The sequence below is a fragment of the Lissotriton helveticus genome, chromosome 3_2 (genome assembly GCF_964261635.1).
Source record: "Lissotriton helveticus chromosome 3_2, aLisHel1.1, whole genome shotgun sequence".
NCBI classification, from domain to species: Eukaryota; Metazoa; Chordata; class Amphibia; order Caudata; family Salamandridae; genus Lissotriton; species Lissotriton helveticus.
Window position 1 is genome coordinate 234,029,221 of NC_136062.1, and position 20,393 is coordinate 234,049,613.

At 48.6% G+C, this 20,393-nt stretch overlaps 1 protein-coding gene across 5 annotated transcripts in view; it reads left to right on the plus strand.

The window, feature by feature from the left end:
- SIN3A (SIN3 transcription regulator family member A) overlaps window positions 1-20,393 on the plus strand; it is an 865,613-nt gene that overhangs the window by 402,170 nt on the left and 443,050 nt on the right. For all 5 annotated transcript variants that reach the window (XM_078685093.1, XM_078685092.1, XM_078685095.1 and 2 more), the window contains one exon: window positions 45-134. In XM_078685093.1, coding sequence (XP_078541219.1) covers window positions 45-134 — 90 coding nt within the window. The remainder of the gene's footprint in view (window positions 1-44; window positions 135-20,393) is intronic.

The following is a 20,393-nucleotide window of genomic DNA, read 5'->3' on the forward strand; positions in this document are numbered from 1 at the left end:
TGTTACACCAACTATAACCTGTTTAACTTTTTCTTAAACTGCAGAAGAAGCCCAAGCTGCCAGGCATGAAGGACCCCAGCATGGCAGATTCAGGCAAGCATGGTGTTGGAACAGAATCATTGTTTTTTGACAAGGTGAGTTGAATGATGACTCGCTGAACCATGCAGACTGCCAGATTGTAAGGCTAGAGAGGGTCTCAAAACCAGGAACTATGACATACAAAAATGATATGCCTTTTGTGCAAGGGGTTTTCTGTATGATAGATTGTTCTTCTCATCAAATTTGTTGTTTGTCTGAATGCAAGTCCATCTTTAGATTCTTCTAGTAGAAAATGTATATTTGTAGAATGTGTTGCTGTAAATACACATGGTTCGAGGCATATGAGCTGCAGATTGCACACTGTGCATAGATCGCCACCTGGTGTTGGGCCCGGATGTTTGCAGTTTGTTGTTGTCCTGAAAAGTTCTTTGGAAGTCACGAGATAGGTGACACCTCCTTTGGAAAACATTGTGCATGGGCATCGGCTCTATCCCCAGATTGTTTTTTTCCGCCATCGGACTCGGATGTGTTTACTGCACTCTGGTTAGGAACTGAATTTCCTTCGGCGCGCAATCCTCACCCAGTTCGACGGTATTGTTTCCATCGCGCTCCACATCGACTCGATTCCTCACCTTCGAAGTCTTCGATTCTGGTCGTCGACGAAGGCCTTCGGGCCTACCTAGGCCCTACTTCTGACTCATGGAAAGGACGCCATTCAAGAAGTGTCCTCGATGTGGGTCGAAGTTTCCCCACACCGATCTACATGAGGTGTGCAACCTTTGCCTCTCACCGGAGCACGAGGCTAAAGACTGTTCCGCTTGTGGCTCCTTCTGCTCCATGAAGACGGTCTGGGACCGACGAGCTCGAAGAACAATGGATCGCTCGTTAGCTTCGATCCCCGACAACATCTTCGAAGAGGGCGTCGGCGTGGCAGAACACCAGCACGCCGAAGAGTACTAGCTCCTCAGACGCCAAAGACTCCGACGTTCAGGAAGTCACTCCAGCTCAACGGGTCGTAAGTAAGATAGTCGACCCCAACCCTTCCTCGACTCCCTCTAAAAAGGCTTCGGGCACACACTCACCTTCGTGCCCGGGTGCACACCTAGAGACTGCTTCCAACGCCCTGCGTTCGGGCCCGGCAAAGAAGCCCATTAAGCCTTCAGGCAGCTCGGGCTCGAGCCAGCCTATCCACGGTGCCGATCCTACACCGACACCGAAAAAAAAGCCATCTTCGTCAACCACGCCGACCGTTGCTCCGACACCGAAGCACACGGCACCGAAGACTGGCAGCGGCTCAACCGCATTCGGAGCCAACTAAAAACCCAAAAAACACCCGGAACCGAAGAAACAGGTTCCGGTAAAGGACACTTCAAAAGGGCACACTTCTAAACCGAAATCAGCTACCGACTCGGTGCCGAAAAAACCTACGGAGCCGAAAACCTCGACACCGAAGGATCTGCCCTGTTCAGAGGAACTTTCACACCTGATCCTAACCAAAGAACTCTTGTCAAGGATCCGAAGACTGGTCAATTGACTCTCAGTTCCAAAAAGAGACAACTTGATGCGCCAGCACCTCCTCCTCTTCCAAAGAAGAGAGACATTGCAACCTCTCCATTAAGGGTGCCTTCTCCTCCACCTCCCCATACTGTTCCCCCTCCTACACCTACACCTACTCCACCTCACCATTCATCTACACCATCCCCTAATCCACAAGATGATGTAGACACAGACTCTGATGACACAGATGGAGGTACACATGACCCAGCAGGGACCAATAGTCCCCCTCAGTCACCTAATCCATGGGATGATTACAACACCCCTTATGTCCCACAAGACGACATATACCCTTCTAGACCATCCCCACCAGAGAACACTATAGGTTTTAACCTACTAGTCCAAAGAGCTACCCAATATCATGGGGTGGACTTACACACAGATGTGGTGGAGAAAGATTTCCTACTAGACACTTTTGCCAATGCTTAAGGGTGTAATCAAACATGCAACAGAGGTTTTTAAGACCCCGTCAGGTTTAGGGTCCTCAATCCTCGAATTGAGAAAAAATATAAAGCTGCCCCTACAGATCCAGTCTATATTAAAGGTCCAGCACCATTAGACTCTTTAGTAGTGTGTAATGCACGTAAACGTGTTAATTCTCAGACATCAGTTGAGGCCTCATCACCAGACAAAGAATCCAAGCTACTTGACGCCTCAGGCAAAAGAACAGCGTCTCAAGCAGCTAATATCTGGCGCATCGCAACACCCAAGCGTTGCTGGCCAGACATGACAGAGCACATTATGATGAACTAGAGTCCATAATGCAGTATCTACCTGACAAATACAAAAATAGGGCCAATGAACTTGTATAGGAAGGTAAAAATATTACCAACACTTCTATTCGCTGTGCCCTAGATGCGGCAGATACCGCCTCAAGAGCAAGTAATACCAGCAACCTCCTACGTAGACATGCTTGGCTACGTATCTCAGGTTTTAAACCTGAGGTACAAAACTCCATCCTTAATCAGCCATTTGATGACACATTTATTTGGCCCAAATGTTGACATGTCTTTAGAAAAGATGAAAAAAGACACCGATACAGCAAAATCTATGGGAGCCTTGCAACAGCAAGCTCCCAGACGTTCTTTTCGTCGCTCATCATACAGAGGCAACACTAGAGGCTATTCTTCTGAATGTCCCTCCACCTCTTACAAAACCCCTAGCCAATCCACATTCACTAAGGGCTACCAAAGAGGGGGTTACAGGGGCAACAACAACAAAGGCAGAGGCAAAACTAACAACTCCCGCTCTGCCTCTACCCCTACCCAATGACTCCCCTCCCCCCACCCCCCACATTCCACTCCTGTGGGGGGAAGACTCCAACAATTCCTTCCTACCTGGACCAACATCACATCAGACAGGTGGGTGAAATTATTCAAATTATTCAATCGGGTTACTGTCTAGAACTAACATCTACCCCCTCCCAACCATACCACCCAAACAGCGTCCAATGTCACAAGAACATCTAGCACTGTTAAAGCAAGAAGTAGAATCCCTGCAACAAAAAAGTGCAATAGAACCAGTTCCCCTGCACCAACAAAACAAAGGGGTTTACTCTCTATACTTTCTGATTCCAAAAAAGGACGGCTCTCTAAAGCCTATTCTAGACCTCAGACTGCTAAACATATACATACAGTCAGACCATTTTCACATGGTCACACTGCAACAAGTCCTTCCGCTTCTGTCACAAAACGACTTCCTTGCTACTTTGGATCTCAAGGATGCATACTTCCACATTCCCATTCACAAGGCTCACAGGAAGTATCTCAGATTTGTAATAAACGGACAGCACTATCAATTAAAAGTACTCCCATTCTGAGTCACAACAGCACCAAGAGTATTCACTAAGTGCTTAGCAGTGGTGGCAGCGCATTTACGAAGACAACACATCCATGTCTTCAGGTACCTCGACGACTGGCTCATAAAAGCCAGCTCCTACAACCAATGCGTGGAACACACTCATGCCACAATACAACTGCTTCACGACTTGGGGGTTCACAATAAACCACACCAAGTCCCATCTACAACCATCCAAAGTACAACAGTACCTCAGTGCCACAATAAACACCTCAAAAGGGCTTGCCTGTCCCACTCCAGCAAGGATAGCCAGCATGCAAACTCTTCTAACAAGGTTTCAGCTACAACACTCCCTTCCAGCAAGTGTTCATGCAATTCAAAGGGATGATGGCCTCTTGCATTTTCATAGTGCCCCATGCAAGACTTCAAATGCGTCCGCTACAAGAATGCTCATCACGTCAGTGGAACCAGGCTCAAGGTCAATTGACAGACCTAGTGTTGGTAGACGGTTGGACTCATCGCTCTCTGCAGTGGTGGAACACCAAAATCCTTTCCAAGGGACGACCGTTCCTAGAGCCAGTTCCTCAGTTAATCTGAACTGCGGACGCATCGCTCTCCATCTGGGAAGCCCACCTACTGCAACACACCATGCAAAGCAGGTGGACACCACAACAAAAGTTACTCCACATCAATCATCTGGAGTTACTAGCAATATTCCTAGCACTAAAAGCTTTCCATAAGCAAGTATCAAACAAAGCTGTGTTAGTCCGCACACACAACATGACAGCCATGCATTACATACAGAAGCAGGAAGGCACACACTCCCTGCAGCTATCTCAACTAGCACAGCACATATGGCGGTGGGCTATACCTCAAAACATATTCCTTCTAGCCCAGCATGTTCCAGGAGTACAAAATACCATAGCGGATCTGTTAAGTCGACAAACACAACAGACCTACGAGTGGGAACTTCATATGCAAGTTCTTCAGCCATTCTTTCAGGTGTGGGGACAACCTCAGATAGACCTATTTGCCACCCACGAAAACGCCAAATGCCCAAGCTTCACCGCCAGATATCCACACCCACTGTCCAAAGGCAATGCGATATGGATGAACTGGTCAAACAGATTTGGGTACGCTTTTCCACCTCTACCACTCATGCCACTAGTAGTACGCAAACTACAGCAGCATTCTCTGACCCTCATCCTAGTTGCTCCAACGTGGGCCTCCAGCCTGGTACACCACACTGCTACAACTGTCGGTAGTACTGCACCAAAAATGACACCTGTCTCCACACCTCTTAACACAGAACCGTGGAGAGATCAGACACCCGGACCCAGCTCAGCTCAACCTTGCAATCTGGCTCCTGAAATCCTAGAATTTGGATATTTGAACCTTCCTCCAGACTGCATTAATGTCATAAAAGAAGCTAGACGTCCAACCACTAGGGCATGTTATGCAGCCAAGTGGAAACGATTTGTGACATATTGTCACAATAACAATATTAATCCTCTAGATGTGTCTATTCAACACATCATAGGATACTTACTGCATCTCCAAAGATGCAACTTAGCCTATACATCTATTAGACTACATCTTGCTGCAATAGCAGCATATCTGCAAAACAGACAACCTCTATCTCTATTCAGAGTGCCTGCAATTAAAGCCTTTATGGAAGGCCTTAAAAGAATAATTCCTCCCAGAGTACCACCTTCACCTGTGTGGAATTTAAACGTTGTTCTCACACGGTTAATGGGGCCTCCTTTCGAACCCTTACACAAATGTGAACTACAATTTTTAACATGGAAAGTTGCGTTCCTAGTAGCTATTACCTCTCTGCGGAGAGTTAGTGAACTACTAGCACTAACCATTCAAGAACCCTTTTTGCAAATGCATCACAATAAGGTAGTTCTGCGTACTAATCCAAAATTCTTACCCAAAGTCATTTCTCCCTTCCATCTCAATCAATCTGTGGAACTGCCCGTTTTCTTCTCGCACCCACAGACAGTACCAGAAAGAGCTCTTCACATATTAGATGTCAAAAGACCATTGCTATACTACCTAGAGAGGACACAACCCTTTTGTAAGACAAAACAACTGTTCGAGGCATGTGGGCTGCTGAATTCATATCTGTGCATAGATCGCCGCCTAGTGTTGGGTCCGGATGATTGCACTTTGTTGTCCTGGAAGAGTATTCGAAGTATCACGAGATAGGTGGCTCCTCCCCTGGACTACAGTGCGCATGGGCATCTTTCCATCCTCAGATTGTTTTTTTTCCGCCATTGGGTTTGGATGTTATTCCTATACTCCAACTTCGGAATCGAAACTAACCTACTTTCTAAGGCCAAAATGCCTCCTACCTCGACTGTATTGTTCTCGTTCGGTACTCCTTGACTCGATCAAACTTTCCATCTCGATCTGGTCGTCGACGCGGGCCGTTGGGCCTTTTCGACGCCACGTGGGACTGCTGTCAATGGAAAGAAACCCGTTCAAAAGGTGCCCACAATGCCACGCAAAATTCCCGCATACTGACAAACATACAGTATGCAACAGGTGTTTGTCCCCAGACCACAACGAGCAAACTTGCCCAGCTTGTGCCCAATTCCGTTTGAAGAAAACCATCCGGAATAGACGGGCCGCTAGGCAAGAGATGCAGCGGCAGGCACCGGAACCGGAGAACATCTTCGAGGACGAACACGACCTCCCTGAAGCGGCGGACTCTGATCTAGAAATCGTCACCATTGAGGACCAGTCGGACTCCCAATGGCCAATTCACGCCGGGGCAAAAAGTGAGTACTCAGCCCCCGACCCCCAAAAGAAAAGGCTCCGGTCGACGCATCGCCTAAAGGCCTTAGCCGAGACCGACAACTTACTTCAGAAGCCCTGCCTTCCGGCTCGGCTCCGAAGCCAAGGACTAAGCCTTCTGATACACCTGGCCCGAGTAACACTCTCCCCAAAAAGGTTGTCGTCCCGAAAAAGGTTGTCAAACCGAAGGTCGTCGACCCGAAGACGGTTATTGAACCAAAAATTGTCGAACCTAAGAAGGTTCTTGAACAAAAGGTTGGCCAACCCAAGAAAGTTATCGAGCCGAAGCCTGTAGAGCCGAAAAAGAGCTCTGAGCCACAGAAGGTCGTCGATCCAAAGAAGATACTCGACCCGCAGAAAAAGCCAGTCGACACAAAAAAGGACGTCGACTCGAGCAAAAACATCGAGCCGAAAAAGGTCGTCGAGCATAAGAAACAAGACAAACTTATCGAACCAAAGACTCTGGTTGTTCCGAAACAGGTCGTCGACCCACAGAAGACTGTTAAACTACCAAAGAACGTCGACAAGGACAAAGTTGTCGAACCGAAAAAGGTTTCCGACCCTAAATCAACAGTCGAACCAGAAAAAGCTCCACGACCTAGAGCTCTCGAGCCAAAAAGTCATGGACTAGTAACTAAGCCAAAAACATCGGCGCCACGGACAATTGAGGAAGAACTCTTCCATCCTGATCCTGTGAGTGAGCAACAGTCTAAACTGTATATATACCCTGCAACAGGAAATCTTACAGTTTATCATTGAAAAAAGAGACCATTGGACACGGACACTCCTTCCCCTGTTCCTCCAAAGAAAAAAAGACTTTGGGACATCTCCCTCAAGACCTTTTACTCCTCCTCCTTTTTATCCTAATATGCCTTTTGTGCCTTACTCTCCTACACATTCACAGTATGATGAGGAAGAGAACATGGGAGTAGATCCTCATGTCCATTTTGATGAGCCTCAAGATCCTGATGTAAAAGATCCTGATGCACAAGACAACCCAGGGGATGACCAAAACGATCCATATGATCCACAGCCCATCCCAGACACCTCCACATACCCTTCAAAACCGTCGCCTACTGACGACACCATTCTCTTCAATCAATTAATAGATTGCGCAGCAAAATATCACAATGTGGACATGCACACTGACCCCATAGAAAAGGACTTTTTATTTGACACCTTTCCTACCTCTGAAAAACATGTCAGGACACTTCCCATGTTAAAAGGGGTACTTAAACATGCGCCTGACATATTCAAAGATCCAACCAGAGCACGTGTACTCAATCCCAGAGTAGAGAAGAAATATAAGGCGGCCCCTTCAGACCCTGCCTATATCAAATCCCAATTACCTTTAGACTCTCTTGTAGTGGCAAACGCCCGAAAGAGAGCCAACTCACAAACAGGAGATGCTCCCCCTCCTGACAAGGAGTCTAAGATCTTAGAGGCCTCAGGCAAGAGGGTGGCCTCACAAGCTGCAAATTCATGGAGGATTGCAAACAAACAGGCTTTATTAGGACGCTATGATAGAGCGCATTACGATGAACTTGAAGGTTTGCTGCAACATTTACCAGAACCTTTTAAAGCTAAAGCTAACGACCTCATTCAGGAAGTCAAATTCATAACTAATGCCTCTATTAAATGTGCGCTAGATGCAGCTGATACAGCAGCAAGATCCATTAATACTAGTGTATTACTACGCAGGCATGCGCGGTTACGCATCGCTGGTTTTAAAAACTAGGTGCAATCCACAAACCTCAACCAGCCAGTTAACCCAGATTTCCTGTTTGGTCCAGCTGTTGACTCAATCTTAGACAAAATGAAAAAAGATACAGAAACCGCTTAATCTATGGGCGCACTTCAGTTTCAGCAAAATAGATGTTCCTTTCGTCGCTCCTCCTATGGAGGCGGCGCAAGAGGCAACACATCACAGACTTCCTCTACATACACGAGTAACACCCAGAGTACCTTTAATAAAGGCTCCAACAGAGGTGGTTATAGGGGAAACAATAACAAGGGCAGGGGACGTGGTGGCAATAACACCAGAGCCTCCATGCCGCCAAACAGTGACTTTATCACACTCCCTCCAGACCACCCAACACCGGTCGGAGGCAGAATACAGCAATTCCTACCAGTCTGGAAAAACATTACCACAGACAGGTGGGTGAGACAAATTATCCAGTATGGTTACTGCCTGGAACTCACTTCTACTGCACCCAACATACCAACCAAACATCGTCCTATGTCCAAAGAACACATCACACTGTTACAACAAGAAGTTGCGTCCATGCTAGAAAAGGGAGCCATAGAGCCAGTCCCTTTTCAACATCAAGGGACAGGAGTATACTCTCTATACTTCCTAATTCCTAAGAAGGATGGGTCCCTCAGACCCATTCTAGACCTCAGACCGCTAAATCAATACATACTCTCTGTGCATTTCCATATGATTACTCTACAGCAAGTACTCCCGCAACTCCAGCAAAACAACTTCCTTGCTACGTTAGTCGCATACTTTCACATACCTATACATCCAGCTCACAGAAAATACCTCAGGTTCACAATAGAAGGGCAACATTATCAATTCAAAGTTCTCCCCTTTGGGGTAACTACGGCCCCAAGAGTTTTCACAAAATGCCTAGCGGTTGTAGCAGCACACCTCAGAAGGCAACACATCCACGTGTTTCCTTACCTCGACGATTGGCTCATAAAGGCCAACTCGTACATGCAGTCTGCAAGACATACGTCTCAAACACTCCAGCTGCTATACAGTCTGGGGTTTTCCATAAATTACCCAAAATCACATCTACAGCCCTCCCACATACAGCAATATCTGGGAGCCACAATAGATACCTCAGTAGCAAAAGCATATCCAAATCCAGCCACTATAGCCAATATGCAGACTCTCATTCAAAAGTTTCAGCCACAACACTCCTTACCAGCTTGAGTGTACATGCAGCTCATAGGCATGATGGCCTCCTATATATTCATTGTCCCTCATACCCGACTTCAAATGCGCCCACTGCAAGAATGCCTAGCAAGGCAGTGGAACCAAGATCAAGGACAATTAAAAGACCTAGTGTTGGTGGACAATTGCGCTTACAACTCTCCGCAGTGGTGGAACCCACAAAAGCTTTCCAAGGGGGCGACTGTTCCAAGAGCCAGTTCCACAAGTAGTACTAACAGCGACGCATCACTGACAGGTTGGGGAGCCCACTGTAGGAGAGTGGGGTCTGCAATCCTATGGTCACCCCAGATTTTTGCTTTTCGCTTCACTGGTTTACGACTTTCCCTGGCTGTGGGCCTGCTAATCGGACCCACAGCCTAGCTGTTCTCTCTCTAAATTGACAACCATGTACTTTTAGTGCATTTACCAATTGGTACTGGGCCACCTTATCAGTCCCTGTACACAGGGCATAGGTGTACCCAGGGCCTACCAGGGGCTGAAGCATGTATTATGCCACCCCTGGCTGGCCATCTAAATCTGACACAACTGGCTGCATGACAGCTGGGGCAAGGTGGTGTGAACACCCTTTGCTGTAGATGTAGTATACCTATATCTAACCCTAAAATGGACACATATATTCCTATCAGTCACTCCTATGGAAGGCCTTATCAATCCTGAAGGCAGAGTGCTTGGAATTATGTGAGATGGTGCTCTGGCATGAGCTGAGCCCGTTTGCAGCTTGCGGAACCAAGTCCTAATAGCTGTTCCATGATAACGCTATACCATATACTCTTAAGTGCATTATCAACCTCGCGGTTAAATGCTACTTCTGGTATTGCATTATCAAAACATGTCGAGTAAGGTGTCATACGATTTGGAATACTACCCCCTCGCCAATTCTGGCGACAAGGGTAGCATTCCACCCTTCTAGAGGGACACGACATGTATGTAACTTTGAACCCCGGTTAAAGTTAACTCGAGCCTCAGCATCCCAAAATGGATGCTGCCACCACAGACACAAGTCTGACCTCCTGCTGCTGGGAGTCCTTCCAGCGAGGCTGGCTTGGACAAAGGGTTTCCTGCCTTGGGAGGTGCTAGCACCACCCCAGACAGGATTTTGTGTATTGAGGTAGGGAGGCCTGAAAGGAATGAGACATGCCTGGGGCACACAAGGTGCCCTGTGCATACACCGGTTCAAACCAGTTGCTGGGGCATCCCTGCCCCAGCTCTGGCGGGAAACCGGACAAAGGATAGGGGGTGTAGCCACCCCCCTTCCTGGTCCCACCCAGGGGAGAGACCTAGTCAGTAGTGCAGCCCCCTTTAGGAGAATAAAGGTAGGAGCTGGTCCCATTCCAAATTAGATTATCCTGAACTATTCAACAAGAAGAAACTCTGGCCTTCGACGTTCTGCTCCACAGAAGACTGAAGAATCTCCCTTGTGGACAAGGAGTGTCCACCCTGGCAACTGCAGGCACCATCAAGCGTCCACCGGCTTCACTTTGTCGTCTTCCCTCGAGGATCCAGACTTCAGAGCCCGACGAGACCCGGATTCCCAGACCTCTCCGACCTCTACCTACATCTGCAGCAAAGCTGAGACCCGTGGGTGCGACGAGACACGTGGGACCGGCCATCTTGAACGAACCTGCACTTCGCTTCCAGCACGACTCCCGAGGTAAACTCGACCAAGTGCTTTGGGGACTGAGAAGCCCCAGCCCCGAGCAGCCCCTGCACCGAAGATCAGCCCTCCAGCATCCACGAGATCTGCTTGGGGCCCTTCTGCTTTGTTGCTGCTCGACGCGTTGTCTGGTCACTTGCCGGCTGGCTAGTGGCCTCCTAGACGACGAACCTTTGAATCTTCACTGCTGGTCTGGTTGCTCCCGACTGGCCCTTGCTCCCTTCCAAAAGAGGGGCACCCCGGACTCTCCTAGTCCGCACCAGACGCTTCCTTCACTCACCGCGTGGGTTGCCTTTGCCAAGGCCTGTTGAGTCCAATCCCGTATCCGACACCGCCGACAGCGAGAGCGTGCGTGGGACAGCTCGTGCCTCCATCCTGGTCGTCGAAGACACCTCCTGGTCCACGTGGCTGCAGAGTCAAGCGTCCACTCTTCACCTGATCGCGACGACAACATCTGGTTCCTTCCTGGTTCCACTCCAGTCACTGGCTTGTGACTGTGAATATTGTCCCCTCTGCTTTCAGGTCTCCTTCTTCAACAATCCACCCTTGGATTGCACCGGACATCTCCCTGCTGGTCGCCTGCAGCATCTTTTCTTTCAGGCTCCATTGACTTCAACGCGAGAACCCGACGCACTTTGACACCTATGCACCTGCGGCCCGTGAGTGAGGTAACAAGAGCATTTTGGTGCTCAAGGGTAGTTTAACTGTCCTAGTGTCCAGTTCCACAGTCGTTTTAGTCCTACCTAGTCAGGATTGTCCGTACTCACCTTTAACTTGAACTGTACTGTCCATAGACGTTGTTACGCATCTCGCGTGTGAGTTCACACTCTGCACACGCGTTCCGTGGGCCTCCTATTACTTACCTGAAGTTAGTATAGCGTGGTCCCATCGATCCTACAGCCTCTGGACAGCTCCATTCCTTTTATTGACTTTCACATTCCACTTACTTAGTGTATGGTTTGTCGTGCCCCTAGGGCACCATTGTAATTTCGGGCAACTTGTAGTATTTTTCGTAAGAGATTGTCATGTGCTTAGCCCTCTGACCTCATAAAGAGTTCAGAGGTGTTGTTATTAATAAATATACTGTTTATTTTCATAACAACCTGTGTGGTGTCCTTTCACTTGGTATTCAAGGGGTTATATTGTGGTAAAACAGCTGGCTTCACATGCCAAAAGAGTTTAGCCTAAGACTGCTTTGTCCATGCTACCATTAGGATAGCTGGTCTATAAGGTTGACTTACAACCAATCACCTTAAGGGTTGTTTGGACTGATACAAGGTGATCACTAGAACTAGTGAGCATCATATATCAGGCCAACTTCTCACATTGGTGTGCAGCGGTGGGGATTTGAGCTTGCTGTTGTTTTTACCACGTATAATCTTGAAATATCATTTGAAAGATCACATAAGGTACCTAGGTACATATAACAAGCTTAGAAATACTCTGAGTTCTACTGAACTAGCTGTTGTAGTAGAAAGGGCCTAGCACACCCTGACTACAACTCTTAGCAAGGGATCAGTAGGAAAACCCATAGTGTAGGTAAGTGCACCACTTACACCTCACTAGAAAGCATGTCTACCACAGGAGAGACCTCAGTGACTCCCCTTGTGGTTAGTGACCCTCCACAGGTCCTTTCCAGATATGCAGCTCTCAGTTTCCAGGAGATGAGACAATTGTGTACCTCCAGGAAATTGAAACGGGGTTCTAACCCTACCACTCCCTTTCTGTTAGGTCTCTTAGAGACATATGATGCTAGAAAGGCTTCTAACACCGATGGGAGCATGCCAGCCTTAGAAGGTACTCTTGGAGATCCAGACCTCCCTGAAACAGAGAATGTAGAAGAGGAGGAGGAAGAAGAAGAACCATCTGGGGATGAGGCAGACAATGGCTCTGTGATAGTCAGCAGACTCACAAGGGCCAACTTAGACCTACATAGGGAAGGATCTGGGGGACCCCCAGTACTGACCCTGAGCAGGCCTAACTTTGGAGTTAGAAGAGATGGGTCTCATTCTAGGGACTCCAATAGATCTGTGCACTCTCATGCCTCTGCTCAGAGGAGAACGACTTCTCCTCAGAGGAGAGAACATGAAGCAAGGATGAAGCAGGCTAATCTGTGGATCCAGAGGGAAGAACTTGCCCTTGCCAAGGAGAAGCTTGCCTTTGCTAGAGAGCAACAGTTGAGTGGGGTAGTCCCCACTGGTGGCAGCACTATCCCTAGGGATAGAGACAGGAGTTTTGATAATAGACACCTGAGTAAAATAATGCCCTCCTATAAGACAGGAGATGATATCCACAAGTCGATAACTGCTTTGGAGAGAGCCTGCAAAGTACAGCAGGTACCCCAAAGTCAGTGGGCAGCTATATTGTGGCTCTCCTTTGAAGGTAAAGATAGAGACAAGCTCCTCACAGTTAGAGATGAGGATGCAAATGATTACCAAGTCTTGAAAACTGCTCTGATTGATGGGTTTGGCTTAACCACTGAACAGTACAGGTTGATGTTCAGGGATACCCAGAAAACTCAGGCTCAAGATTGGACTGACTTTGTTGATTGTGCCACTAAGGCTCTGGAGGGCTGGTTACTGGGAAGTAAAGTTACTGATTACACAGGATTGTATAATCTAATTATGAGAGAGCAAATCTTAAATAATTGTCAGAACCAGTTGTTGCATCAGCACTTGATTGACTCAGATCTGACCTCTCCCCAAGAATTGGGAAAGAAGGCAGACAGATGGGTCAGGACAAGGGTCAAGCAGCAGAACCAGAACCAGGGTGGTGGCCAGAAGAAAGCAGACCAGAAGGGTAATGAGAATAAGCAAAATGACCAGAAGTCTTCAACAGGGCCCCAACAACCTAAGGAGGGTGGGTCCCAAACTTCCCAAAAGAAGAAGAATGATGGTCCTAAGAAACCATGGTGCCATACTGTAAAAGTAAAACTCACTGGTTTAGTGAGTGCACTAAGAAAGGCCAAACTCCTACCACTACTGTCCCTAAGACACCTGCACCCCCTAGTACAGTTAGTAGTGGTAGTGTACCTCTCAAGGCTATAGTTGGGTTAACCCTGGGAACTGAGGTGGGTTCTGACTTAGTTAGAATTCCTACTCAGGCAGTTCTTGTTTGTACTGGGGACATGGATATGGCCCCTACTGTAAGGCCTAGTACTCTGGGCAAATACAGACAAACGCCTTTAATTAATGGACAAATGGCTCAGGCCTACAGGGACACATGTGCCAGTGTCACCATGGTGACACCAACATTTGTGGACCCTGACCAGATCATGCTAGGTTCAGATTACCTAGTGACCAATGCTAGCAATGTCACTACCAATCACAGTATGGCAATTGTTAATTTCTCCTGGGGAGGGGTAACTGGCCTCAAAAGGGTTGTAGTTAGTTCAGACCTCCCAGTAGATTGTCTTTTGGGCAATGATTTGGAATCCTCACTGTGGTCAGATGTGGAGTACAGGACTCATGTAGAAATACTAGGTCTCTCCTCACATGTCCTTGCTGTGACTAGGTCACAGGCCAAGAAATGCCCAGCTGAACAAGTGCTGGATCCTGGAAGAATGGACCAGACACTACCCAAGAGAAAGAATGGTAGGGTTAAGGCAGAGCCTTCCCCCCTGCCTCAGGCTGAGGATCAGCCCTCTCAGGAGGCTGACCCAGAGACCCCAGAAGGAACTGTCCTAGAAGAGCTTGAACCTGATCAGGTTGAGTTTCTTGGGACAGGGGGACCTTCCAGGGCCGACTTGAGGCAGGCCCAATTAGATTGTTCCTCTCTTGAACCCCTCAGACAGCAGGCTGCTGCTGAGGCTGCAGGGAATGCTACAGGTGCCCATAAGGTATATTGGGAAGATGGACTCCTATACTCTGAGGCAAGAGACCCCAAGCCTGGTGCTACCAGGAGGCTGATCATCCCCTTGTCTCTTAGAGGTTTCCTTCTCACCTTAGCCCATGAGATTCCCCTTGCAGGTCACTTAGGCCAGAACAAGACTTGGGACAGGCTTGCCCCACACTTTCACTGGCCCCATATGTCTGAAGACACTAAAGAGTTTTGTCGCTCATGTGTCACCTGTCAAGCCAGTGGCAAATCAGGTGGCACAACAAAGGCCCCCCTTATACCACTACCTGTGGTGGGGGTTCCCTTTGAAAGAGTGGGGATTGACATTGTTGGACCAATGGATCCCCCAACAGCATCTGGGCACAGATTTATACTGGTGGTAGTGGATCATGCCACCAGGTATCCAGAAGCTATTCCCCTTAGGACCACTACAGCTCCTGTTGTGGCCAGGGCCCTACTTGGAGTTTTCTCCACAGTGGGGTTTCCTAAGGAGGTTGTCTCTGACAGAGGTGCAAACTTCATGTCAGGATACTTAACTGCTATGTGGAAGGAGTGTGGAGTAAATTACAAATTTACCACACCCTATCACCCACAATGCAATGGGCTTGTTGAGAGATTCAACAAGACCCTCAAAGGGATGATAAAAGGGTTACCTGAAAAGCTCAGGCGAAGATGGGACATCATTTTACCCTGCCTCCTGTTTGCTTACAGAGAGGTCCCACAGAAGGGGGTTGGTTACAGCCCTTTTGAGCTTCTGTTTGGGCATCCTGTAAGAGGACCCCTATGTCTTGTGAAGGAAGGATGGGAGTTACCTCTCAAAAAGCCTAAACTTGACATAGTGGACTATGTACCTGGTCTCCGCTCCAGGATGGCAGAGTACATGGAGAAGGCATCTAAAAACCTTGATGCCAGCCAAGAACTCCAAAAAGCTTGCAATGACCAAAAGGCTGTCCTAACTGTGTATCATGCAGGACAGAAGGTGTGGGTGTTGGAGCCAGTGGCCCCAGCAGCTCTCCAAGATAAATGGTCTGGACCCCATACCATCATTGAGCAAAAGGGAGAGGTCACCTACTTGGTGGACATGGTAACTCCCAGGAGCCCCCACAGGGTGCTTCATGTGAATAGGCTCAAAGCATTTGTCAACAGGGAGGACATGGGCTTGCTCATGGCCACAGATGAGGTGCAGGAAGAAGAGAGTGACCCTCTCCCAGACCTGCTCACTCAGAACCCTGATGATGGGTCAGTAGATGGTGTAGTCTTTTCTGACAGCCTCTCTGCCCATCAACAAGAGGATTGTAAACAGGTTCTTCAATCCTTCAGGCAAAAGTTTTCACTGACCCCCAGTCAGACAAATTGGTGCACCCATGAGGTGGACACTGGTGACAGTCTGCCTGTCAAGAGTAAAATCTACAGGCAACCTGACCACGTCAGGGACTGCATAAAGAAAGAAGTCCAAAAGATGTTGGAATTGGGAGTCATTGAACCCTCAGAGAGCCCTTGGGCTAGTCCTGTAGTTCTAGTGCCTAAACCTCACACCCAGGATGGTAAGAGAGGGATGAGGTTTTGTGTAGACTACAGGGGTCTCAATGCTGTCACTAAGACAGATGCCCATCCAATACCTAGGGCAGATGAACTGAAAGACAAGTTGGCTTCTGCAACTTTCTTAAGTACATTTGACCTAACAGCTGGTTATTGGCAGATCAGGTTAGCTGAGGATGCCAAGGCCAAAACAGCATTTTCTACCCCAGGAGGTCATTACCAATTTGTGGTGATGCCCTTTGGTTTGAAAAATGCACCTGCCACTTTACAAAGGTTGGTGAACCAAGTTCTCACTGGGTTGGATGACTTCTGTGCAGCATATCTAGATGATATTGCTGTCTTTAGCTCCACCTGGGAGGATCACCTGATCCACCTGAGGAAAGTTTTGGAGGCCCTGCAAAAGGCAGGCCTCACTATCAAGGCTACTAAGTGCCAGATAGGGCAGAGTCAGGTTGTGTACCTGGGCCACCTTGTAGGTGGAGGCCAGGTTCAACCATTGGAGAGCAAGATACAGGCCATAAAGGACTGGGCTCCTTCAACCACCCAGACACAGGTCAGAGCTTTCTTGGGCCTGTCTGGTTACTATAGGAAGTTTGTCAAAATTATGGGTCCATTGTGATACCACTTAATGACTTGACAAGCAAGAAAATGCCAAAGAAAGTTCAGTGGACAGTTAGCTGTCAGAAGGCATTTGATGACCTAAAGCAGGCCATGTGTACTGCACCTATTCTCAAGAGTCCTGACTACTCCAAAACCTTCATTGTCCAAACAGATGCATCTGAGTTGGGTGTGGGAGCTGTTCTTTCTCAACTGAATATTGATGGTCATGACCAGCCCATTGCTTTTATAAGCAGAAGGCTGACCCCTAGAGAGAGGGAGGCCTTTGCTGTGGTTTTGGGCCCTGAAGAAGTTGAGGCCATACTTGTTTGGAACTCACTTCAAGATTCAGACCGACCATAAGCCCCTCTTATGGCTACATCAGATGAAGGGTGAAAACCCCAAACTTCTTAGGTGGTCCATTTCCCTACAGGGGATGGACTTTACAGTTGAGCACAGACCAGGGACTGACCATGGCAATGCAGATGGTCTCTCCAGGTATTTCCACTTAGAGCAAGAAGACTCACCTGGTCAAGGTTAGTTTAATGTCCCTAAGTTTGGGGGGGGGGGTTATGTAGGAGAGTGGGGTCTGCAATCCTATGGTCACCCCAGATTTTTGCTTTTCGCTTCACTGGTTTACGACTTTCCCTGGCTGTGGGCCTGCTAATCAGACCCACAGCCTAGCTGTTCTCTCTCTAAATTGACAACCATGTACTTTTAGTGCATTTACCAATTGGTACTGGGCCACCTTATCAGTCCCTGTACACAGGGCATAGGTGTACCCAGGGCCTACCAGGGGCTGAAGCATGTATTATGCCACCCCTGGATGGCCATCTAAATCTGACACAACTGCTGCATGACAGCTGGGGCAAGGTGGTGTAAACACCCTTTGCTGTAGATATAGTATACCTATATCTAACCCTAAAATGGACACATATATTCCTATCAGTCACTCCTATGGAAGGCCTTATCAATCCTGAAGGCAGAGTGCTTGGAATTATGTGAGATGGTGCTCTGGCATGAGCTGAGCCCGTTTGCAGCTTGCGGAACCAAGTCCTAATAGCTGTTCCATGATAACGCTATACCATATACTCTTAAGTGCATTATCAACCTCGCGGTTAAATGGTAACTCTGGTGTTGCATTATCAAAACATGTCTAGTAAGGTGTCATACGATTTGGAATACTACCCCCTCGCCAATTCTGGCGACGGGGGTAGCATTCCACCCTTCTAGAGGGACACGACATGTATGTAACTGTGAACCCCGGTTAAAGTTAACTCGAGCCTCAGCATCACAAAATGGATGCTGCCACCACAGACACAAGTCTGACCTCCTGCTGCTGGGAGTCCTTCCAGCGAGGCTGGCGTGGACAAAGGGTTTCCTGCCTTGGGAGGTGTTAGCACCACCCCAGACAGGATTTTGTGTATTGAGGTAGGGAGGCCTGAAAGGAATGAGACATGCCTGGGGCACACAAGGTGCCCTGTGCATACACCGGTTCAAACCAGTTGCTGGGGCATCCCTGCCCCAGCTCTGGCGGGAAACCGGACAAAGGATAGAGGGTGTAGCCACCCCCCTTCCTGGTCCCACCCAGGGGAGGGACCTAGTCTGTAGTGCAGCCCCCTTTAGGAGAATAAAGGTAGGAGCTGGTCCCATTCCAAATTAGATTATCCTGAACTATTCAACAAGAAGAAACTCTGGCCTTCGACGTTCTGCTCCACAGAAGACTGAAGAATCTCCCTTGTGGGCAAGGAGTGTCCACCCTGCAACTGCAGGCACCATCAAGCGTCCAGCGGCTTCACTTTGTCGTCTTCCCTCGAGGATCCAGACTTCAGAGCCCGACGAGACCCGGATTCCCAGACCTCTCCGACCTCAACTCACATCTGCAGCAAAGCTGAGACCCGTGGGTGCGACGAGACATGTGGGACCGGCCATCTTGAAAGAAACTGTACTTCGCTTCCAGCACGACTCCCGAGGTAAACTCGACCAAGTGCTTTGGGGATTGAGAAGCCCCAGCCCCGAGCAGCTCCTGCACCGAAGATCAGCCCTCCAGCTTCCACGAGATCTGCGTGGGGCCCTTCTGCTTGGTTCCTGCTCAACGCATTGTATGGTCACTTGCCGGCTGGCTAGTGGCCTCCTAGACGACGAACCTTGAAATCTTCACTGCTGGTCTTGTTGCTCCAGACTGGCCCTTGCTCCCTTCCAAAAGAGGGGCACCCCGGACTCTCCTAGTCCGCACCAGACGCCTTTTCCACTCACCGCATGGGTTGCCTTTGCCAAGGCTTGTTGACTCCAATTCCGGATCCGACATCGCCGACAGCGAGAGCCTGCGTGGGGTAGCTCGTGCCTCCATCCTGGTCGTCGAAGATACCTCCGGGTCCACGTGGCTGCAGAGTCAAGCGTCCACTCTTCACTTGATCGCGACGACGACATCTGGTTCCTTCCTGGTTCCACTCCAGTCACTGGCTAGTGACTGTGAACATTGTCCCCTCTGCCTTCAGGTCTTCAGCATCTCTGATCCACCCTTGGATCACACCGGACATCTTCCTCCTGGTCGCCTGCAGCATCTTTTCTACGAGGCTCCATAGACTTAAACGCCGGAACCCGACACGACTTTGCACCTATGCACCCACAGCCCGTGGGTGAGGTAACAAGAGCATTTCGGTGCTCAAGGGTAAATTGACTCTCCTAGTGTCCAGTTCCACAGTCGTTTTTGTCCTAACTAGTCAGGATTGTCCGTACTTACCTTTAACTTGAACTGTACTGTCCATAGACGTTGTTACGCATCTCGCGTGCGAGTTCACACTCTGCACACGCGTTCCGTGGGCCTCCTATTACTTACCTAAAGTTAGGATAGCGTAGCCCCAGCGATCCTACAGCCTCTGGACAGCTCCGTTCCTTCTATTGACGTTCACATTCCATTTACTTAGTATATGGTTTGCCGTGCCCTTAGGGCACCATTGTAATTTCGTGCAACTTATCTTATTTTTCCTAAGAGATTGTCATGTGCTTAGCCCTCTGACCTCATAAAGAGTTCAGAGGTGTTTGTTATTAATAAATATACTGTTTATTTTCATAACAACCTGTGTGGTGTCCTTTCATCTGGTATTCAAGGGGTTATATTGTGGTAAAACAGCTGGCTTCACATGCCAAAAGAGTTTAGCCTAAGACTGCTTTGTCCATGCTACCATTAGGATAGCTGGTCTATAAGGTTGACTTACAACCAATCACCATAAGGGTTGTTTGGACTGATACAAGGTGATCACTAGGGGATGCCAGGTTTTAAACCCTGTGAGACCTGCGACCGACTGATGTCGGTCACGACCTTCAATGTCGGTGTCTTCACTGTATCGGCGTCGACCACGACAACAAGACCTGTTCCGATTGCTGGGCCCTGACTTCGAAAGCTAGGCGGGAGCGGTCCCGAAAGCGACTCTAACTCCGGCAGTCAGCCCTGCGCCGCGAGAGGTCCCGATCCGGACGGAGGTCGAGGGACTGTTCGCGGGATCGGAGCCATCATAGCTCCGGGAGTCGACATCACTCCTCAGGGTCGAAGTCGTCAGGTAAGCACAAGAAGTCGAAGAGACATCGTTCTTCCGACTCCCCCCAACG